Source organism: Patagioenas fasciata, chromosome 5 (genome assembly GCF_037038585.1).
Source record: "Patagioenas fasciata isolate bPatFas1 chromosome 5, bPatFas1.hap1, whole genome shotgun sequence".
NCBI lineage: Eukaryota > Metazoa > Chordata > Aves > Columbiformes > Columbidae > Patagioenas > Patagioenas fasciata.
The window spans coordinates 15,308,253-15,332,273 of record NC_092524.1 but is presented as its reverse complement, the minus strand read 5'-3'; the positions used below and the strand labels follow the sequence as shown (position 1 = coordinate 15,332,273).

The 24,021-nt window shown below is 38.8% G+C and overlaps 1 protein-coding gene across 3 annotated transcripts in view; it reads right to left on the bottom strand.

Moving 5' to 3' along the window:
• Positions 1 to 324: 324 nt before the first annotated feature.
• GTF2H1 (general transcription factor IIH subunit 1) overlaps positions 325 to 24,021 on the bottom strand; it is a 24,804-nt gene continuing 1,107 nt past the window's right edge. For 2 of the 3 annotated variants that reach the window (XM_065838013.2, XM_071808967.1), the window contains exons 2-15: positions 20,604 to 20,772; positions 18,595 to 18,787; positions 16,019 to 16,181; positions 14,240 to 14,333; positions 13,401 to 13,550; positions 12,246 to 12,325; positions 10,810 to 10,940; positions 9,554 to 9,641; positions 8,145 to 8,233; positions 7,152 to 7,269; positions 6,196 to 6,286; positions 4,639 to 4,754; positions 3,640 to 3,732; positions 325 to 3,042 (exon numbers count right to left, since the gene is read on the bottom strand). In XM_065838013.2, coding sequence (XP_065694085.1) covers positions 2,956 to 3,042; positions 3,640 to 3,732; positions 4,639 to 4,754; positions 6,196 to 6,286; positions 7,152 to 7,269; positions 8,145 to 8,233; positions 9,554 to 9,641; positions 10,810 to 10,940; positions 12,246 to 12,325; positions 13,401 to 13,550; positions 14,240 to 14,333; positions 16,019 to 16,181; positions 18,595 to 18,787; positions 20,604 to 20,757 — 1,647 coding nt within the window. In that variant the 5' untranslated portion in view covers positions 20,758 to 20,772 and the 3' untranslated portion in view covers positions 325 to 2,955. Of the gene's footprint in view, positions 3,043 to 3,639; positions 3,733 to 4,638; positions 4,755 to 6,195; positions 6,287 to 7,151; positions 7,270 to 8,144; positions 8,234 to 9,553; positions 9,642 to 10,809; positions 10,941 to 12,245; positions 12,326 to 13,400; positions 13,551 to 14,239; positions 14,334 to 16,018; positions 16,182 to 18,594; positions 18,788 to 20,603; positions 20,773 to 21,808; positions 23,887 to 24,021 lie in introns of those variants that run through there. The other variant, XM_071808966.1, reaches the window with a different exon arrangement.

Genomic DNA, 24,021 nt, shown 5'->3' with positions numbered 1-24,021 from the left:
GAACCAAGAGCTGCCGGATCAATGCATGGAACCAACAGAGTACTAATCCCTGGAGAAATAAACTGGCTTTTGTATGATCAGTAACAGTAGCACTAGTTAATGGTGTAGATTTCCTGTGTGGCAGAAAAGTTCTCAACCCCCCAAAATGAAATAATTTGATAGTAACTGTATTGCAACTCTTTTGCTCCTGCCCTGTTCTTCCAGCATGAAGAGACAGCTGACCTAGTGCTATACACAGCTCTCTCAATTCAGACCTGAATGGAGCCTGTTTGGGATTTAATTGAGCATCAGAAAACACAGCCTAAGCATTAGAGAAGACTTGACTTCAGAATTCAGTAGGGTTTATTCTACAAATCTTAGATCAATGCCAATGATACAAGTTTTATGAATTCTCATTAAAAATACAAGTCAGTATAAAGATTCCAATAGTAATATAATGCATGATGATTCAGTTTCAAAACTTAAAGGAATGAATCTGGGTTTTGGACCATGCTACAGAAAAAGGGAACACAATGTAGAAGAAAGAATATTTAGTTTACCTCCCTTACTTGAGGAGGGGCCTGTGCCTTATTGCCACAATACCTGAAAAAGCAATATGAAGTGCATAGCAGCCTTGCCTGTACAGTCTCTAGGCAAAACTGTTGGATTTAGTATCATAGTCCTCTTCCCCCCCCATTCTGTTAATTAAGGTACATTTTGATAGCCTGATATCGCTATAATAACTTAAAGCTATTGCAACACCATCCCCCATAATGACTATAAACAACAGTCCTTGGAACTGTAAATGCTCTTGTGATGCACTGAAACTTTTCTGCCATGCTAACAATTTTGCCCAGTCTTTTGAGGAATACCAAATACTGATTCAAATCGAAGGTGAATTAGTTCCATATTAAAAACTTTCCTATGATTTTTTTAAAATGAAGTCTCAGTGCAGTCTAATACTCAAATGTGTTGTTCATAGCTTCAGGCACAGTTAGAATATAAATCAGACGTATTTTCTTGAACCTAGCCCTCTGATATGATGAAAGGTGTTACAGATTTCACTGAACAGTTGAAATTTGGCTGCAGAATTGCTGGATCAAATGCTTTGGAGTGGGGAAACTACCCTTTCTTTGAGAGCTACCTGCACCTACAAGATAAGGCTTGATAAAGCCATACCCTAAGCCTAAATTTTAGAGAAACAGTTTATCACAAGAGGTTAACTCTTGACAAGATGTGCACCTCATCCCGCCAATCATCTATTTATTCCTAGTAATATTTTCACCCTGTCAAAAATAATGGGCGTCTCTCTTGTTGAGCCCAGTCACTTCTCGTAGCAGAACCACATGAACATCACAGAGCAGGTATCATGCATCTATCTGCAAAAGCAGACAGGGAAACTAGGCTTAACAATACGCATACATTTCCACACAGAATTTTGGTGCAGACAGTGACGTGTAACTGAAACTCAGCTTTTACCAAAATATTAGCAGAATACAAAAACTGCAAAACACTGGGTAAAAAGAAGCTGCTGACTTCCACGCATCCATTAAAGATAAACCCCCTCTTGCATAAATGGAGCAGCAGCACAGAACAAGCGGAGACTTGGCTATTCAAATACATCTTTTCTTCTGTAGGAATTTGCCAGAATTCTCCACCCAACATCACCCTAGCATATTCTAGCATCATACCAGTGGTGGCAAAATCTAGTCTTAAGCCATCATGCAGGCTGATGGGCATTTCTTCTGTCGTACTGAACACTGCTGTGCTTGCTTTGAATACATATTGTCACTGATTTGTCTTTGTAGTAAATGTATCTCATACTCTAACAGTCACGTTTAGGCAGAAGTAAAAAAGTTCAGTAGCCCATACTAGGCTGTGGTACAGTCAAGATGACAACAAAATACAAGGATGTCATTAACTGCGTATATTATAGAAAACAGGTTTACTTTGCATTTAAGTCACATTTAATACAAGACAAGTTGGTCTGAAACTGTGAACTGATTCTATTTGGAATAAAGTATGGCACAGATTCCCAATACCTATGGACATTGGGTAAATAACACATTTTTCTCTTTGTAATGATTATCAATTCGCCAAAAATAGTGTAACAGTCAAAAGGGAAGAGTGAAGGAAAACGGATTTAGGAGAAGAAAAAAATGTCTAAGAATTGAAAATAAATGACTTATTTTGTAAGAAACTTTATTTAACTTCATTTTTAAAAAATGCATTCTCTCCTCAGAACAAATGCCACCATAAAAAAAATATGCAGTAGCACACACTTGCACTCATAGGAAAACATGCAAAACTGATGGCTGAAAAAATTCTGCATAAAAATCCAAGACTTCAGGCAAAGGTTTGCCCCCATGTGCCTTTAGGGACCCCAGACCATAAACAGCTTTCAGTGCAATGTCTCTTGCTTCCAATTGGTGGGGAAACACATGGCAGAAGCTTGTCTTCTGACAGCTGCACTCTCCCAGATGTTTGAAGCAAAACCAGTCTCAGCTGTATTTTAAAACATCATTGTTAAACTGTTGCAGAAAGTACAAACAGAATTCAATGAAATGTCAGAATCCAGTGAAGAAAAACTTTTGAGTTCTACCCTGTGCCATACACTTCTTAAAAAAAAATTAGACAGAAAACCAGATTTAATTAATACACCCTCTTTAAATTTTTTATTTCTGAAAGCAGCTCTTTATGCAACTCAAAAGCAGTTCCTGAGTAACTGCAGTAAACAGTGTCCTTTAAATATTTTTGCACCTCAGCTCTTCTGTTTTGGTTCTTCCTTGTTTTTCTCCCTAGTTTTCAAGTTTTGTCTCAGTTGTTTTTCAAAAATGTGCAAGTTCAGTTAGCATTGTTTCCAGAAGTCCACAGCTCACAGGTCTTCCTGCAACAACTATAAGATCTGCACATATGCTAGGTTGAACTCCTATACCTATTGCAGATTTTGCTCTCAAACCTGTACAGCATGCATTTTCACGTCTTCTTCAGCATACGCCGGGACTGCCATGTATGGAACTTATTGTAGGCCGTCTGCAGCATCTCTTCTATATGACTTACCAACTGAAACATTAAGAGGGAAAAAAAAATGTCCCAGCTACTGGAAAACAGATTCCTTCCCCTCCCTTTGATCAGATACTCAGTTGTATTCTTCCTTTCATTCACTATAAGTAATCTCACTAAAATCAGAGGTGTGCCAGATAAAGAGAGAAAGGACCTTGAGGCTCTATTGCAAAGTGTCTGTAGAGGGAGTAGCTCAGAGAGCTACTAAGCTGAGAGGGTCATAGGGAAATGACACTTGGTTGTGCTGTCTGCTCCAGTATTTATTCTCTGCCCACTTCAAGTCTGACATAGTGGGAGACAGTTTTGAAGTCGCTGAAGTCCTACTTCATGGTGGAAGTGAAAAATGAAGAAAGACTTCCCCTCTCTGTTATCTCACTTGGGTAATTTCAAATTATGGGTCTTGACAGTTTCTGGTACCACTCAGCAAATTACACAAGGAGAGACAGGGAGAGAAAACACACTTAACTGTCTGCCCATTTCCTAGTTAAAAATCTTAAAACACCCTAGGACAAGAAGTAACAAAGCTACCATAATCTGATAATTACAATTCAAATTATTAATATGCACCCACATAATTAAAGAATATTTTCCCCTTACATTTGTGCTTAAATACTGTCTCCGAATCTTCTCTTGGAATGGGCAGAGCTTTGTAACCTGAAATCTTTCCAAGTTGCTCCTCATTTTCACAACCTGAGAAAGAGACAGAAACCAACACTGTAATCATTTGCACAATCCTTTAACAAACAGATTTCCTACAAAACACCTTCTATCTAATTCTGGAGGTTACTTTAGGTATGCATAGTTCAAGAAAGAAAAGTTATTAAAATATCAGTCTCTAACAATGCTTGAGTGCCTATTTATTTTTGAGGCAAGTGCAATATGACTGAAAGCACAGTGTGATGCTGTGACCGTTATTACTTTGTCAGTAAACACTATAGATATCCACAAACCCTTTTTTTTTTTGTTTGTTTAAAGCAAAGACTGTGCCATGGATCTTCAGGCCACATTTTGGAGCAGGACATCCAAAATATCTGAATGTAAATTTTTATCTTTGTGATCCATGTGAGGTCAAAAAAAAATAACAGCAACAAAACGTAGTTACAGTCATGCACCTGGTTGTAGACAGACACCTCTTCTTGAAGGCAACTTTGTTCTACAAAGCAGTGTGTATTTTGAAGCTATGACTTAGCCATTTCTGCAATGGACAGAAGAATAAGGAAAACTTTCTTCTGTCACTATGGAGATTACATCTAAGAGTTGGTGATGGTGGTGCTTTCCTTTGTGGGTTTTAAACTGGCAGTGAAAAACCTGCAGCTGGAGTAGAGCTGACCAGTCTGTCTGATGGTAGCTTACAGCAACTGCTCGGGAAGGGAGGGTGAGAGGCATGCAGCAACAAGGATAATTTTCACCACCAGCAGAATTGCTGAAAAGACTGATGTTTTACATTGCTTTGTGACCTTCAGTTCTAGGGGTGAGTAAGTGCTGCACTGATTTAAAGCATGTGTTTTAGTTCTATACTCTGAGTTGATGTCAGTCATTCTAAACCATGACTTGGACACACCATAACTAACACCACGCTAGGAAGCTCTGCCTTACCTTTTCTTCTAGGAATGGTGTGTTAACAGGAAAGCAGGACCAGAAGTGTCGTAGCAGTTCCCCGACTGCCACGTACAAGTGTTTTAGTTCAGACTGAACGTCATTTGGCACCATCTCTGCAACGGGAAAGTTATTTTGTCACACCACTCAAAACCATCATATGAAAAATGAGACTGTAAGGTTCATGAAGGAGTTCAGCAATATACATTTCTACTGGAATCACAAAAAGGTTGGCTGGGAGGGAACACTGAGGTGCCTAACAACTAATTATGACCATAAGCAGTATTAGATCAGGTCAGCCACTATTTATGGCTATATACTTGGAAGCTTGTATATTACATAGGGAGATCTACACCAGGCAAAGGATGGACACCAAACTTAATCCAGGATTAGAAGCAGTGTATCTGTACTGCTCTAACAGTGTGGCAGTACTGCTTCTGGGACCAGCAACTTATTCTCTCCACAGCACAGTGCTAAACACTGCATGGTGGATACAGCAAGCTTTTCCCTCTCTCTTATGGTGGCAATGAAAACATGGTCACTGCATGGGGGAGGTGAAAAAGCCTGGCAGGAACAATGAACTGAATCCCAGATACTCTTGAAGAAGAAAGGGTGACAGGGTTCAAGAACTGGGCAGGAAGCATGATCATAAAAACCAAAGACAAGCAGTCACTGAGGATGACAGAAGCATAGGGAACTGAATAATGAATAGCAAACTCTAGGATGCAGCTTTTTTGTTTGTTTTTAAAAAGTGGTGGTCAGGCTCAAAGAAGTGGTGTATAGCGCCCAGTATGGCAATGGGGATGTGTATGAAAGCCTCACTACTGTCTGCTGACCCCTTTTCTTTCAGTACCATAAAGAACTCAATTTGCTTTTTCAGCTGTCTGAACTAGTTCAGCTGCTCTTCAGACCAAGTAACGCAAGTTAAACTGGAAAACTCTTATAAACTCTGCCTTATGAGAACAGGGATTCATCTGCTGTGAGACTGATGAGAAAGGAAGTCAAACTGGCAGGAATGTGACAACAGGGAAAAGGGTGACTGAAGGGAGATAGGAGGAGGAGGTGCTGTGTGTTTTCCCTTGCAGTCTACAGAAAAGTTGTCCCTTTTCACAGCAAGCTGTGGATCCTAAATGCAGGCTGCAAAAAACCTAGTTCCAGACAGTTATCTAGACCATGTCTCCTTAGAGCTTTTCCAGAGTATGCCTTTATTTTCAAAAATCCAGAGGGGAAAAAAAAAAAAATCAGAGACATGCTGAACAAGCAAAACCCATTATCTGTAAGAAGACTTAATATCAAGTGCATCCTTCATCACCTTGCTCTGTACAATTTTCTCTCATTCACTTGCCTCAGCCCTGGTGTAGCCAGTACCACCCTCATGGTGTGGCTGGGTTGTTGCTTTTCTTTTCTTGCTGTAACCCAGTATTAGTCCAGCTACATGCTTCCATAATTTCCTTTATCACTGTAAAGTATTCTAAGAAGGAGACGAAATGGCAAGCCAGGTACTGCCATGTAATGCAATAAGATACGATTAAAGTATTATACATCCTAAATCCTTACGGTTTATGGCTTGCTGTGTTCCACCCTGCATAAGTGCTCCTCCAGGTGACAGGACTGCAATAGTGCTAGCAGCATCACCACTTGAAAGAACCTAAGGGGAGAGAGAGAACAAACACTTCAGATCACTTTTTCCAGCAAATTACTTATAAAATAAGTTGTATTTGAACTCCAATGGCAAGGATACAGTTGAGCAGATAAAAATGGAAGTTCTGATGAAGAGTCTGCTCTTCTCTAGAATGGGACACAGTGCCTTTAAGTGCTATAGTGTATGTTTTCAGTGAAAGCTGCCCAGTTAATTACAGACAAATACATCTTTACTTGGTACATGAACTGGCTGTGCAGTTACTTTGAAATGAGACAGAATTACTATATAGAAATGTGATGCATTCACAGTTGCAGCTGCCTTACTTGAGGCCCAATCTAGGTTTACCAACAGAGGAAGTTCAGACACTGGCTGGGGAGATGGGCTGTGTGGCTATGCTGCCCTCCAGTTGCCAGAACAGAGTTTCTGTGCAGCCCAGAGTGAGATTACATCCTACCTAAGTGCATTTAGAAGCAAAAGACACAGTCAGTTATAAACCTGCTTACTATGACCCCCTAAGACCATTACACCCTACATTGCATAGAGTGGGATCAATAATATTTGCCTATGCTTCATATTGCGTGACTGTCCTGCTTTACTACTTGATACTGTTACCATTCCCTCAAAACACGGTAACAGTAGAATATAACTCTGAATATCAGCAATGTCTCAGTTTCCTATTGTTTAGATTTTAAACACAATTGCTGAAAAGTATTGCCTAAAATTGTAAAATAAATTGAATAATGTAAAACTATTGGAGATCATGAAGTTTACCATGAAAAATTAAAATTCCAGTAGACATGAGACACAAAATCATATAGAAAGCAAGATGCTAACAGCAAGAAGGGAATTTTTTTTTACTATTCTTCCATACCTGAGTTAGTTTGGGTACATATGCTTCCATTTCTTGCCTAATACTATGAAAAGAATTAATTATATCCTGACTGGTTGCATATTGCTGTGATTGAATTGGAGTTGGACCATGATAATACCTGTGAGGTGAGAAAAACGAAAGAGAAAAGTGTATTAACAGGAGTGCTGGTAAAGTAGAGGCCAAGCTCAGCCTACAGTTCTTCAAATGCTTCCAATTTTAGATGCTTTGCAACTGTTGATGCTACTATCTAAATCTTATTTATTGACAAAGAAAAATACATTACCACATGGAAAGAGATCGGGTTAGGGATACTATGGCAGGAAAATAAGGTAAGAGCTTCTAATGTTGAATCTGCGAGCATCATTTTACTAATTAAAACTTCTTTGTGCCACCTAGTTCTGGGAATATCGTTAGAATGGAGGAATTCCCACCACTTTTGATTGAAACCTAGACGAAGTTAGGTGCACGTGTGGAACTGCTCTCTCTCCTGTGGTATCACTCCTTTTCTGAAATTATATCTATACTTCTTGAACTCAAACAGTCTAGAAAACAAGAGGACTACTACAATAACAACAGTAGACCTGTGAGCAGTCCAAACTATCGTGACTCCACTTGTTTTGTCTGGGAGTGGATTTTCCCTGGAATCATCTATTTTCACATGTAACACATACATTTTTCCACTGTAAGCTGCAACAAGGCGCTGGACTTTGAATACAGGTCTGTTAGAGTTTAACAGAAATTACCTGTTAAAACCCTCCAAGTCGGCTTATGGAGACTTCAATTGCAGAAAATAGAGATGAAATCAAAATACAAATTTAAGTGGGAATTACCTGGCAGTTGGTTTATGTAGTAGTTCATATCAGACTTTTAAACTTAGCCTAAACACACCTGAGGGCACAGTAGAGACTAGATCTGCAGATTCTGTGCAGGCTGTAATGAGAGACCTGCCAGATTGATTATGCTGAAATAGCTGTGCATATTTTGTTAACTTACCTATCAGACTTCTTTAAGTTTAGTGCAATTGTTTTAATGCTATTATTCTTTGCTAAATCTTCATACTCAATGGCCTCCTGCAGTTTCACCTAAAATAACCCAAATAATCACACATTACTAATGAGGTCACAATTCGATGCATCTAGTTCTTTTTAACAGTTCACTGAGTTTGAGCAGAAGGGTTACCAAAACATTAAAGAAATAGAAGTGTGGAATGGTTCATATGTCTACCCCCTCCAGAGGGAGCAGTGTCTAATATTGTTTAAAGTGGAACATTTGGAAGTCTTGGCACTACCGCTTTTTCTGCAAATTCTGGCTAAAACTTTCAGTCCCTGCCACTTCCAAAAAGTGGTCTGCTATCCACAAATCATTCTTTGTTCTCTCTATTTATGTCTGTTTCCACATTAGCCGAAAGAGGAATGATTTGATGGCTGGTGGACAAGAGTGTAAGATTAAAACCATCATAAATACCCAAGCTATTTGGTGACAGTACAGCTAGAGCATCAGTGGTGAGAGGTAACAGCACAGTGGTATCAGGCTTTGAACAACAGGAAAACTACTTTTGAAGTCTCCTACTCTCATGCCACTCTTACATTTTTTTTTTTTGTCACATTTATTCTAGTCCTGGTATATCATTTACCCCCCAGTTGAAACCGCAGCTTTTAGGAAAAGTCAAAGATGTTGACTACCTCAACATTTAACAACACATGTATCCTGCAGCCTTTTCTCACAATATACGCAGGTTTTGAGTCCCCTAGGCATTTTCTATTTAGGTTGTCAACTCTAGTAAGAGTTTTCAACTCAGTTTTGTAGTAATTACAGTACTCTATTCTACTTGTGAGCTGCTATGGTTAGACCAAAACAGGCTGCTGCCCTGTATTTTATTCAGTGCACCAGGTGTCACCACACTTCCAGTTTAAGGTCACTTCAGATTCTGACCTGAAGATGAAGGCTGACATGTGCCAGTTTAATCATCCCCTCCACAAACAATACACTTGATAGGTTAATATTGGTGCCTGAACACCAATATCCCTTTCAGATGGAAGTTCTCTAGGAGTTTTCAAGCATTTGGAAAAAAAAATAAAGCAGACACATACACAGGGCAAGACCAGAACTGCACTGAATGGAAAGAAACAGATTTCTGGGTCTAATCATGAGTATGTTGGAAGGTTTTTACTTTCACTGGGCACTACCAAGGAGATAAACACAGCCATACTTCAACATTTAATTTACTTCTGTATATAAACAGTGGTACAAAGCTTCTAACAGGCCCTCAGGTTCTTATTCTACATACTCCAAAGCTAAATAAGGATCAATTTAGATGTGTCATAAAACAAGAACCTTCAGCAGTCTTTTGAGAGACAGCTTCCAGTTCCATTAAATTAGAAATCCATCGACTAACTTTATACCTTTTTCATTGGTGGCTGAAAGAAATCTGAATCCCTGGAGTTTCCATCCGTACTGCTGGTCTCACTGTAATGGTCATTTTGTGCTTCTCTTAAAATAGAGAAACAGCATTAAGAAGAATTCACTTCACAGGAAATTTAAGATACAAGCTAGAGACAAAGTAAATACATCCGTTTCAAAATTTTATATGCATGTTCACATACTGCCTATCAGGTTTTTTCCCCTCTTATGTCTTTATTTCTAGAAGTTCATCTGGATAGAAGGAACCAACTCCTCAAATAACCCTGTTTGTCAAGGGCGAAATTCAACAGCAGGGAAGGGTTCTGCTCCCTCTCTTCAGAAATAGTAGCATGCCAATAATGCAAGTGGGACACAGCAAAATCATGACTAAATTAAAAACCCTTTGCACACACACTTAGGCCAACCAGGTATCAGCCCTGACATTGCACTGTTTGAGAATGAGAGCTATTGTTTTGTCTCTTTCTGAACTAAGAAACCAAAACACACATTACCCAGAAGAGATTGTTTCAGGTCCACTGTTCAATTTGTGTAAGACAAAAGAACAACATGAGGGTGCACAGCTACACAGAATAAAGTATTTAATTAAGATCTCTCACAGGTGAGGGTCTGTAGAATTCGGGTAGAGTAGTAATCTTTTGGTGGTTGTCTATAAACCAATTGTAAAGCAGAATTCACATCAAACCCATTTCATCTCTCTTTTAAGAAGTTTCATTTGTGAAGTTCATTGTAAATATACATAACTAGCTGATAAAAGTTCTTTGGTCAGGGACAGGGTACTGCCCTGGAGGAATCTTTCATCTGATCCACCCATGCCACAGTGTTCTTTTGCTTCCTCACTTCCCTGTGTCCATGCACCGCACTGCAGAGAGCCCAGCAGACCTGCTGCTAGAAGGCAAGTGACGGGAGCTCCCTGCACCAGACCTCCCCTCCACACAGCACACAGAATCAGTCCTGCTTCTGCAGCTTTCACCAGGGATGGAGGACTAAGACTGAAACATCCTTTCCTTTTTCAGTCTGTTTAGTATGATAACTCAGCTAAAAATAGCATTTGTCATCTCAGACAGCTCTGAAGAACTTCTATAAAGTAAAATAGAACCTAAAAGTATCTTTACTTCTAGAGCAAAATACTTCATTCATAAAAATTAAAAGGTTGGCTGAGTAATTTAAAATTTATTTTTGTTTTGGAAAGTCCTTAAAATTTGTTACAAAAAAGCTTTTACATAACATTGCAACTTACTGTTTTCTGAGGCCAGCTGCGAGGACCATGGCACTATGATGGTTAAAGCGTTTTATAATGGCAGCGTTGCTACTTTCTCTAGCAGATTTTGAGGCATTCGATGTAGAGGCCACAGAAGCAACACCATAGCCCTACAAAGAAAACAACGTTAGCTGCCTCCTGCCCCCATACCAGAAGGACAATTCTCTGTCTTCCATTGAGTCAGGAAGCCTGCGTGCCAACTTTACTGAGTGATCCTGCATCATTGCTGAAGCAGCATTTTCCTACCTTGCCCCACTATCACCTTATGCACTTTGAAAAATCTCCATAGACTATTTTATTGTGCTAACACTTAGCAGTTTAGAGGTATCTAAGAGAAGAAAAAATATTCTTAAACAAATGGTTTTATAAGAATGTGATCTACTATAAGGAGCTTAAAAAAATTTAAGGATCACCTGTATGAAACAGGCATTGATGACAAGTAAAAGCTAGTAGTTGTTTTACTGACCTCTTTTTTAACATCTTGTGGGACACCAGCAGCCCACAGGCTAAATTACACCTGTCAGGAGGATGTGATACCACTAGGAATTCCAAAAAAATGAAGCCTTAATGTTGGCAGTGTTCCTCAGTTACCAGGTGGCTGACTGCATCTCACTCTACCCCATGCCTGGTTTCACACTTGCTATGAAACAGCTTCCAAAGCAAACCAGGGCAGTTTGCAGAGCACCACAAACATATCTATCCTCAACCAGGCTGTCAGATTGTACAACTCTTATACTCCCTGTCCCACCCCCCAAGAAAAAACCCACCACCAAAACAACCACCACCTTAGCAATGCAGCATCATTATTAATTACAACTCAAAAGTTTAAGTTAAATCAACTGCAGAAAAGTGCATCTTTAACTTATTTCACATTACGGTACACCATTTGTAACAACTGTTTTAATTTGTACTTGGAGGCAGGCAATAGTTTAAGTTAGTCATATTTTTAGCAAAACACAGTATTTAAAGCTAAACAAAGAAAACGGTATGAAGTGTCTTTAAAATTAAGCTGTATCAAACAAACAGCAACATTCAAAGTGAGAACAAGGCTTTTTCCTGTTTTGTGCTATACTTCTACACGTTGCCACAGCTTCTAAAAGGTAAGAAGAAACCAGAGTCCACTTTAGACTAAAAAGCCACCCGAGTGAAATAATAGTTATTTAAAAAATGGCACTCCTGCTTCTATACCCAGCACACTAAGGCAGACAGCAGAGGCATACAGGTCCATGGGCACAGTCTCCATTTCTTTACACACCTACAACTGTATAAATGTTGACTACCCAAACACTGCAGCAGCCCAGTACGTGATGTGGTTTAGAATTATCATTTGTAATTATTTTAACAGAAGGACCCACTCTCTTCTTAAATGAAACTAATGGGTGTTGTGTTTTTTTTTTTTTTTCCCAACGACTTACTTCATCTAATGTTTTATCTTCCAAAGCTGTTAAATCTATCAGAGGATTTTTTACTCCTTGAGACACCATTGCTTTTAACCCTGCACGAAACAAAGAAAAAAAACATGAAAAAACTATATCTAAACAAATATGAATAATCGTGGGACTATTTGATTATACTTAACCTTTAAAAGGAGAAGACAAAGTTTCTGCAGATGTCCAAGTATCACTGCAATTAGAACTTTCAACCCTTTTCAAAGTTCCATTTTAAATAAGTGATAAACTTGGAAAACTATTGTTTTCATCAACTTCTATGCATCACTGAATACTCTTTGGTAAAGAAGAAATAAAGAATTGGAGACGCAGTTATATTAGTTGTATTAGTGGGAACTAGGAAGCCTTGATTGTGTGTTTCTTCTCATTTCAGCACTGATTTGCTGCCCTGACTTGGGTAGAATGGTAACTTATATCTGGCAATAGCTTTTACTTGTGAAGTTTTGTGGATTCGTAAGAGAATGCTTTCATTAGTCAGAATACATATTAAGGAATGGTGCTGTGATCTCAACTCTCCACATTTTTGTATTATCACAAACCTACCTCAGAAGTTCAATAAACACTTAAGTCAGATAATATAAGATTTCACATTTAAAAAGCTGTCAGAGAACCGAGATGACAACTCCTCTGGAAAATCTTGAACAGGATCCATATTTGTCTATTCCTAAAAACTGATCTATAACAAAAGCTATGCCTGTTGCAAGTTGTGTACGCAACACAAAATGAAGCCTTAAGTAAACAAAATTATTCCACAGTAACTGATGGCAGAGCATAATCAATCTAGCATGGTAGTATTTTATGGATTTTATCACAGATTTACTGTTGCGTGAGTTGTAATAAGGAATAATTCTAAGTGCTAGCACTTTCCAAAGACTAATTTGTTTCAAGAGGTGCAGCTATCAAACGTGCTAAGAATAGCAAAGCAATAGCTAACTTTCAATGACAATTTCCAGCTTTCACTTTACGGTTCAACAAACAGGACGCTCAATAAATAGACATAAGAAAACTTCTGATTTCAGCTTTCCCGTGTTTAATAGATGTACTTCCGGAGTGTTATGCTCTGTGATATATTATAGCTAAGACTGTAGCAGCCTACCGGAGAAACAAAGTCAAAAAGCTTACCTTTTTCATCCAGTTTGGCACATTCTGCAAAGAGGTCTTTTGAGCCTGTATTGAGCCTGTCCCGATGGAAATAATGAGATTGAAAAAATCGCGTCCAGAATTCCCGCTCAGTCATGTTATGTGGAACATTTTCTGCATATTTCATTTTTACTGTGAACAAAAATCGTAATGATTACAAATTGCTCCGCAAATCTTAATACGCTATTTTATGTCAAAACTTCCTTGCTTTCTGTCTAATGCTGCCTTCATTCAGGCCAATTAAACACAAGGGAATGCAGTAGTTAAGCTTGAGCAAACAGGTACTCTGTGATGCCCTGTAAGACTAGCTAATGCTCTGAAAAGAAATGCACTTTACAGTAGTCTGAATACTCTAATTTGAGTTGCACACATGTAAAAAGTCTAATTTGCCAGAGTTCTAGTTATTCTCAGGATAGATCTGGTCTTTTAACCTAGGGCCAAATGAATCAGTGTCAGTCTTCAACACAGTGCAGGCAAATGATGGAAATCAGATTATTTTCCTCCCAAAGGTGATTTAATGAAAAACAAAAATTAATTGAAATGCTGAATAGGAGACTATCATGGGAGCCAAATATCTACTCACAATTAAAAAAAAAAGTCAGTGTTACAAAATGTTTTCATTTAACAAAATCCAAGTTTTCATTTCAAAAGCATGTTTTAACACATGCTTCTTCCTATCTCCCTCCAAATGAGGCAAGGAAAATCATCCAGAAGACTGAAGAGATGGTCCTTTATACTTCCAGGCTCATGCTAACATTCTAGTCTTCCCACGATAAGACAGTAAAAAACAAATGTATTTGTATGCAAAGCACTATTCTTACCTGCAGGATAGGTTCGAAATATGGATTCGATGATATCTGAAGTCAAATTGTACCTCAGACCATTGCAGCCATCTGTTTGAGGCCGTACATCAGCCTAAGAAAAAGCACACAGGGAGGAAAAAGAGTCATGCCTGAATGCCTTCTGGAACTGCAGAAGGAAAAAAAAATGGCATCTTGCAATCCAATTCTGCTGCAGATAAAATCATCTTATTGCTCCAAAAATCCATGGCATATTTGATCATAAATAGGTATTTTTAGAATGAGAAATTAAAGAACATGCATTAATGACTTTATTATACTTGCCACTTAAGGGATGATACAACAAGTAGACCATAAGCTTTAGAAGATGAAAAGCAATGACCACTCCATCAGTCAAAAGAAGTTATGCTTAGTTTAGTATATCCTTGTTTCAAAGTAAAAACAGGCATGTATACTGTATATGTCTAATATTTTGTTGTTCATTTAACAATTCAGGTAGTGAATAATCAGTGATGATAATAAAGAGACAAAAGGGATTTATGGCTGTTACACCTTATTTCCTTATGCACTATAAGTATCTCACTATAATGATAAATAACATTGAATTTAAACATTGAGGGTAAGCCTTAGTAAGAACTTGTAAGTTGATCTCTGTAATATCTTTAGGAAGCTCTAGAACAACAAAGTGCTCAGTCCAGTTCTCAGTAACAGGAAAAAGTACACGATTGCATATGCTGCTGCCTTTTCTTCCATTTCCTGTCTGCCTAAATCCTACCTTTTGTACCTCATTCTTCCTAGAGAAACACTCATTCTGAGCAGGGCCAGATAGTTATTTTAACTTGAACTAGGACACGCAAATATCTGAAGTTTTCTTCTTCACAAATGCGGCGTACACAAACATAACCAGTTATTTTAAGAAAGCTTCAGGTTTGAAAGTTTGGGTGTTTGGCGGGTCTTGTTTGTTTTTTAATATTGATGTTAAGGTGTAAGAATAATGGAAGACAGGAAACCAGAGCAATCAAGTTAATTTGGTAACCAATTCAAGTATTTCTAAGGGGAAAAAACCCATGTGTTTGTACAGCAGCTAAGTCATAAAACAGCTCCCACGTCCTCTTTGCCTCCCAAACCCTTCATTTGTGCAGTCATTTCAAAGGTAGAAATGGCGTTCCAGCTAGAGAGTCATCCTCGGTGTGAATCTGTTGCAGAAGCAGAAACATGTCTCTACAGGAGGAATCTAAAGATTGTATCCAGATTACTTTCAGGCTGCATTGAGATTACTGAAGCACGGTTTCTACAAATGGGTAACGTAACTGAAAGCTGGGGAAAGAGAGAGATAAAATGAGCTTTCAGATATACAAGCTGTTCTTCAAGTAGCTGAAAGCACGTACTCGTTTAAAAAAATTGGTAAGAGAACAAAACCAAACCTTTTGTGTTTAAAGTCTTTGCAGCTTCATTTATCTGTGTCAATCCTGCAACAGATCCTCTCTTTAACTTACGAGTTAGTGCACTGCAATCTAGTGGCTGCAAGTTCACATTATTCCTGTTTTACGGAAGGCACAGCAGTGGTATAAAAAAATCTGCCTCTTGTTAATTTAAAGTTCAAATTTTGAGGTTGTAGATTTGCATAAAACCTTTTTTTTTCTTTTATACTTTCAATAGTCTAACTAGCATGTGGAGAGATGTTAATTTGAGGTACCAGGAAAGAACATTAAAGTATATGGGAATAAAGTACATGAGCAGAACTCTCACTTTCCCCAATTTGTTGGCTCTAAAATACTTTACGTTACAGGTTCAACGTACCAGAAATGCTGCAGAGATGCCCACATCCTGCTTACTTGGTGCTGCAGAATTATCCCCTGCATTCAGGCTTAAACGGTTGGCCCAGAATTCTTCAGCACTGATTACTTGACTCACAACAAGGTCTTTATAGAGCTGAAACAAAACAGGATCTTCTTGCAGCATTCTGGTAAAAGAACGTATTGAAAAGAATTGAAACGTTGCAGAATAAATCACAAAGATTTCCATAGCTAATATGAGCTCACCAAGGGAACAGAAACCAACTTTTCTTTCCAAATACCGTGCATGTCTTAACAAGATTGTGTAAACAACCTTAATAGCTATTTTTGTCTCAAAAGACTTAAAGCACTAAAAAATGTTTAAGGAATAGCAATAAATGCAAGAAAACAGTAATGGCTAGGAAAAAGTTCATGTGAGATTAACATCTTGTCCTAAAATGTTCTGTAGTGTTCTTCTGTCTTTGCATGGTCAGGACTAGAGTCTCCTAACTGTAAATGCACAGTGAATTTTCTTGAATTTCCATAAAAAAGGTCTTGTGGGAGGAAAAAAGGAGATTTCAGCACTATCCAATTCTTGTTTAGCATCTTAAAATTCAGTAGTTACAGGTCTCTCTTCTAGTGCAAGAGTACAGATCACAAAATATGTCTGGGCTAAGATACCTTAAAACACAGACTACCCAGGGTTGTTTGTTCATTTATTTTTCTGTTGGTGATAGCAGGATCTTCATCACTTATTGTGTGCAGTACAAGCGCTCCAGAAACATTGTGTCACTACTTCCACCGGGGAAGAATGTTTACAGAGGTTATCATCCAAATATCAAGTATCATCCTTACTATCTAAAATGCAGAGAATGTATGCACCTGAAACTTCAGTTAATTCATGTTTAAGCAGCTTTTCATACAGCTGTATACCTAATTTGAAACCCACTAGGCTATTTTCATGTTTGTGCATGTTCACAATAACCTCAACAATCTTTAGCATGAACCTCAGGGTCTTGCATTTGCAAATTAAAAAAATTAGGAATCTTATTAGTACATAGTATGTGGTCTAGGGAAGAACATGAATAAACTGCAGCCTGGACTGAATAAATGTCTGTAGCTGCTCTAGGGATGAAGTAGGATGAGGTAGAAGTGAAAACTTTGTGGTAGGACATTCCTATTATGTTTTAACCACCAAGGTTTTTTCCAGTTTTTCTTGTTAGTACAAATATGGTTTAGTGGCATTTCTTACAAATTAGTGCACCAGCAGGCAGTCTGTTATTTTAATTATTTTGTAAACATTTACAATTTTCTATATACCTGACCGTCACATATTAATAAATGGAGGAAGCACCGCAGGGAGTCTAGAAGTCACATCCTTCCAGAAGAGGTTGAAACTTTTTTGCCTCATCTGTTGCAAATTAATCTAATGAAGCCCCATCACTAGACTTGGACTTCTAAACATCAAAAGAATAGACTACGACTAAGTATGTGCAGAGATTCTGGCTTTTCTGTGACTAGAAAATCTCTTCATGTTGCGTGGCATAATACTCTAAAACTCCCTTTAAGGATACAAAGATTCAGAGCTAAGACTGCCCATGTACTGAATATTAATATTGTTAGAAATAAAGCATGTAGCACAAATAAACTAGTATGGTAATGGTGCCAAAGCAGTCTGCACTGCTGTAGATCCCAGTGGTTGCTGCAGTACTGGAACCAGTTAATTCTGGATGTGTCAGAGCTCCGGCACAAGGGCTCCTGCCGTTCTGCTGGGAAATCTCCTTGTAAAGATCTGATCTGCCCAATGAGGCAATGCTGCAATGTTTTGAAAAATCTAACCTTAACTTACTTAAGTTCAAAGTTAGAACAGTCTTTGGAAATGGAAGCTAGCAGATACAGGATCCACAGCAGATGCTAGAATGAAGCAAAACTCATCTGAGGAGATGGCCCCAAGGACTGGTTTAACATAAGATACGCTTCTGTTCCTTTAAAACGTTTAAAAGCCCTTTTGGGAAAAGGACTTAGGTCCTGAACGTCTTTTCAAAACATTTTTTTGAATAAACATCCTGTATGCCAAATAACAAACCACTGTATCTCCAGTGAGAGGCATGAAAATACCTAGCATTTTAGTGAAGTATATAAAACAACAGGAAAAAAGATCTGGGGTGGGAAAGGGGTTATGCAGGGAGAAAAAAAAAAAATCACAAAACAAGGAAGGTGAGAAATTTTGAAAAAAAAAAATATCTTTCAAGCAGCTTTTCTAACTGATATTTATGTGCTTCAGAAGACTAAGGAGACAGACTGCCAGTTGGGTGCTTCATCTCATAGCCATGGGTAACGAAGACTGGGTGGTAGCCGGGCTGGCTGCATTTACACCTCAAGAACATGTCACTGAGAACACAAGTATAGTCTCAACATGTTACAGTTACGTAAGCCTAAAGGAACGGCCTCTAAATTGACAGTGGAGAGATTTTTTACTAGAGAAACAAATGCAGCATCACTAACGATGCTGCAATAACTCCTAGCAGAAACACACTACAGTTAGGTAACAATTAAAAACCAAACCAAAACAAAAACACTTTAAGGTTCCTTTCCCTTTACCTGTTCTTCTCCTCAAGTTCTTTATTAGCTTTCCTTTTGAATTTGGGCAACAGTTGTTGAAGAAGATCCTTTACTGCATCTCGCTCCTTCACTGCTGTGCTTTCGTTGGAGAAGTGAAAGTTGGTTGTGTCCCCTGCATGCAATACTAGCTGAAGCTGAATTTTAGCTTTACCTTCTGGACTGATTTTCTGGCCTAGATTACACAGAGAGTATTAATTAGCAACAGACAGTAAGCTTATGCAAGAAACTCTCTTCCCTAGAGTATTCGCTTATAAGCAGTTATCTTCATCATCCAATTAAATGCTGTTATCCCATGTGTGAATTCCAGCCATGGAAGTGGAACATACAGTCTTCCCCTTAAATTAGTTTGAATGCTGCACCTTGTTCTCTCTAAAAGACAAGACACAGACACCAGCAGTCTATTGCTCAGTAACCTTCAGCTACTGCTCAGGAGCCCTGATTCATCTTCACATTCCCCACACCCTCCATTACAAAAGTGCTGCAAATTAGATTGTCATCACCTGGACACTTTAACCTGGTACCAACCCAGACTAATGCTGAAAGGCAACCTCATTCCCTCTCTCCACTTCAGCTGCTGCCTTTCTTGCCCTAGTGTTTGCATTTGTGCAGCAAGTTGAATCAAGGAACCGATCCACTGAAAAGTAACCCCCTTTTATTATTCCAGCTGGATCAGTTCCCACAGAAGAAAAGAGGCAGGAAAGCAGATGCAGGGTGGGGTAACAGCATGTCTGTGACAGCAAAGGTATGCTGGTTTCAAGTGGTGTCATAAGCACATTTAGCCGCTAGTACTCCCAAAGCTGATCACCAGTGCCTCCAAGGTACTATTATGCGCTCATGACTCTCATGAAAAACCTGGCTTCTGCTTCCCTTCTCGTAACCAGAGGGAGCAGAGGTTAGAGCAGCTGCTTTTATGGACTGTTACACTATGCTGACTTCAGTGTAGCACTGCAAATGCTACTAACCTAACTTCGAATCTTACCTCTTTCTCCAGTGCAAGTGGGAGACAGGAACCAGATATCACTACTGTCATCACCTCTATTACAAATATCTCCCCCTCCTTTTTTTTTTTTTAAGTTTAGATGACAAAAAAGAACATCCTTCATCTAAGTTTAAAAGACTTCAATGCCTGTACATGTAAATATTTAAAATATAAGCTTCTTAAGTGTAAGTAAATGGCTAAATAATTATTATAGGTGAACAAAGCTTTTAAACTCCTTATCACCATTTGTTTTTAAGAAAACAGCACATGATTTCTAATTCATCACCCACACTTTCGATCATGTATGTACTTGTATGTGACTTCAAACATCAATAATCACTAAACCTTTACCAAGTGACACATACAAAACTCATTTTGTTCCTCCTTTGGTGTTAGAGCACATAGAATACGAGCACTAATTGGAGCCAGAAAGGCAGCATGCTATAGACATTTACTGTTCAGTTTTGACTTGCAAGTACTCTGCCATTGCAACGGCAAACGCTTATTTAGAATACTAACAGGCCAAAGTTCAGAAGCTAGCACTTCTGAAACTGGTCTGTTGGATGAAAATAAAACAGCGAGGTTCATTTTATATGAAAATTGAAACAGCTTTAGATGCATAGTTTAACATATCATACACCATATAGTTTCTGTGTTAGACCCTGAAAATCCTATACTCTTCCCCAACCCTCCTCCCACCCGTTCACTCCACAAGCATATGGCGTTGATTATTCTTCTGTTCAATTTATTACAGAAGTTTATCAAAAGTTAACAGTAAATGCAGTATAACTTAAACATCTGAAGACTACAGTATCCTTAACAAACTGGTGATACTTCACCATGGTCCTGATCTCTGCTGCTACACAGAATAACCTTGTCAAAGCTCCAGACCCTTGCAACCTTCCTAACTTACCTACCAGTGTTTTATGGCAAATAAGCTTTGGGTTGTATTTAAATGCTTATTGAAACACTACTTACTGAAGCTAGAATAGGAAAAGTGTTCACTTACATTTTATATCTGCATACATATGGCTGACCGTGAATCGGTCTTTGCCTTCAGGTGCCCATGCTATCCTTTCAGCCATAAGGTAGAGAGCTCCATCCTGCTTCTTCTGACGTACCTTCTTTACAATCAGTAACACTTCTTCAGATGACGTTGCCATTGTGGCTATGAGGAGCTATTAAAAACATACAGTTAGAGCTAATTAGTATAATTATTTCTGGTGTAACTCCATCTGTATCATAGTATTACAACTCAAATTTACTCGTTAATGCCTAGTTCATTGTTGAAACATTCCAAATAGACATGCTCCCTTCTGTCAGTGCAATCAGCAAATTAATTTAAACAAAATACTGCCAGCTACCTAAATAATTCATCTGATTGTATTGCTGATACTGCTTGTGATCCAATAAAAGACCTGCAAATCTTACACAGATAATCAAACTTTCCTGGTTTAGTATTAATTTACTGATTTTTCAAGTTCAGAAGAATACTGAAGCTAAGCAAGAACATAAATTCCAAGTCTTCTCTGGCATTTGGCAGTGATTCCCTCCTTCAGCATGAATGGCAGATGTTAAGTCATTTCAGAAAAGGGAAAGATACAAGGTATGTGAAAAATCATGAATTTTCAGTTCTCTGCGCTAAAGATAAGGTAGCATAGTTACACTTCTGTTCTTATTGTGGTGGTTTTTGCCCAATGTTCTGTACACTTGATTCCAGGTGGCCAGTTTCCTACCCCTCTCCCCCAAAGGCCAAGGGACTAGTGTTATACCTACTTCAAAACAACGGTAATTTTGTCACCAGCTTCACATCAACAAGTCTTTTGATATTTGTTGCATTCCTCTCACCAGCAGTCACCATCACTCCTCTCTACAGGTTCACCCTATAGCCTTAAATTTCTCAACAGATTAAGGACACTGCAAGAATGACTGGATTCTATTAACATACTGTCGTGCACCTATCAAAAACTACATCTTTGGTATGTTTGCTGTAAATTTTTAGTCTGTCCAATTGGTGCATTTTGTGCATCATAAACTTTTCTAATGGTAAGTAAAACAGTATTTTCAAATACCGATATGCATGTTTCACATGTTTTAGGGCACTCATAATATTTGCGGGGGCCTGCATCAAACTTCAAACAGCAACCTGCACCAGCTATCACACTACTAGTAGCTATCACAAAACAATAATTCCAAGCATTTAAATTCACATACCTTTTTTTTTATCTTTAAAAAAATACCGTATGATATTTTACTCTGACAATCTGGACAGCAGCATGGCATCCTCTTCCGCGAAGGTCTTACAAGCTCATCTCCAAAATGAGTTAAGTGAAATACTAAGTGGAAAGACTTAATGGTAAAAGGGCTTTGCACTTAAGCTTTGCTCCTTCATCGTTTCAGGCATCCAAAGCTTTGCCAAAGCCTTCAGCAATGCTGGGCTTCACATGAGCACCCCTGCAGCAGTCACTGGAACATGCTGTGCCACGTTCAGAGCAGCCCTGCTGGTACTTCTCTCTCAAAGAAAACTGCATGGCAGGATTTCAGGACCGTTTCCTAGCATAATCCATTACAGTCTCCCCAGCAGCATTATTCTCTTTCAGCGCTATTCACATATCCATTTTATGCAGAGTTTCCTGTTGCAGGTCTATGGTGTCTCATCAGTATCTGATCCTTACTGGAAAAAGGCAGCTGGCCACAGACTCTAACAGCTTAGAAACCTCAACATATGCAAGCCTAAGGATTTTTGACTTTTTTCTCCCTTTGTTATTTTACAGTCATTTAAGGTCATGATTATCCAATGCAGTAGAGACACAGTCACAGAATGCAAAGGAATTAAACCTGTACTGAACAGAAAGAAAAAAGAAAGCATTTCCATAGTCACACTCATTCTAATTCAAGTTGCTTTGCGTTTCTACCATGCTATTTCACCCACCTACAACCAGTCTTTCAACTACGGAAGAAAACTACCAGCATCTAGCAACTTCTCCTTTACAAACACAGCATTTCTAGCACACTACCCTGCAGTGTGCGATCTGTGAATGCACAGTTATCAGACAAGTGTCTCATTCTACGTTCTGGGAGGGTGAATATGCTAGTTCGCTGCTGTTCTTATTTATGCCATTCCTGTGCTTCCCTTCCCATGCAGTAATTTGCAGTGGCAGTAGAATGATACACCTCACAAGCACAGTAAGCATCACCCAAAATGGAGAAAAACCCCAAGCTGCCTTTTGAATAGTACATCAGAAAGAATGATAAAAAAATATATTAATAATCAGGATTTAGGAAAGTTGGCATCTTTCACTAATTAAAACAAGATGGCTTCTTTTTACAAAAGCTACAGGAAAAATTCTAAAATAGAAATCTCGCCTAGCTGCTAGAAAAGCGTGAGGATGTTCTCCTGTCAACTGCAGAGAGGAAGCCTATGTCCTCCCTAAGCATACACAGTACACCAGTCATTTGCTTTTCTTTTTGGACACTTAAGGCTTACTATACAGAAGGGCTAGAGCCATCAATGATCTATTCACACCTGCCCAAATCTCATAACCTCTGTATTTAACAACTGAAGTTTCCAGGGTGATGACACTGCTACTCAAAGGGCCAAGAACTGCAACATGCATGTGGAGAAATTCTGTTATTTTACAGCTCTAAGTGATAATTCTAATCTGCTGCTAAAAGAAGCAGCATCAAAGCTGTTCAGTTGCAAATTTTGTATGACAGATCTCTCTCTGGTTTAAGTATCTTCCAGAATTGGAAGGTCAGACACAATTTATTTTAAATTCTCCAGCAGCAGAGCTTTTGAAGTAGTGATTAAGAGTTCTGAGAAGCACTTGGATCAATTGGTAGCCCTAACCCATGGGGTATAACTTGTCATCAAGTCTCAAGTATGTTAATTTCAGCTGTGGTTTACAACTGACAAGGTCTATCAAGAAGCTTCATTGTTGGCATAAAACAAAACAAAAGCTCCTGTTTGCTTATTCACTTATAACCTCTCCTCTTCTAGCTCTGTGGGAGTGAATGCAGCTTCTGGAAATACCATCAAATTCCAACAGCTATCCTTCCTCTAACGCAGTGATTTTCCTAACCACTTTTAAAACCTCTCTGTTTCTTTCAACACCTGTTCTGAACGCTCTCTATTACCAGCATTTCACTCCAGTCTCTTTCCATGTGGTTTCATCGAGTTCTAAGCAGAAACAAAAAAAGCTTTACACTTTAATATGCCTGACTTGGTCAGGCTAGGCATGGGCTGGCAGGTGAGCTCTGACAGATTTCATGAAGGCCTTGCTGCTTGGTTTCCACTCCCTGCAGGGGACAGCAGAATATCTACGCCAATGGCCAGGCTGAACCGCACTGTCAGGGGTACACAGCTGGACCCCACGGTTTGGCCGCAGAGCCCAGGGGCCTCTGGGTGGGGCTGGGAGCTGGCAGAG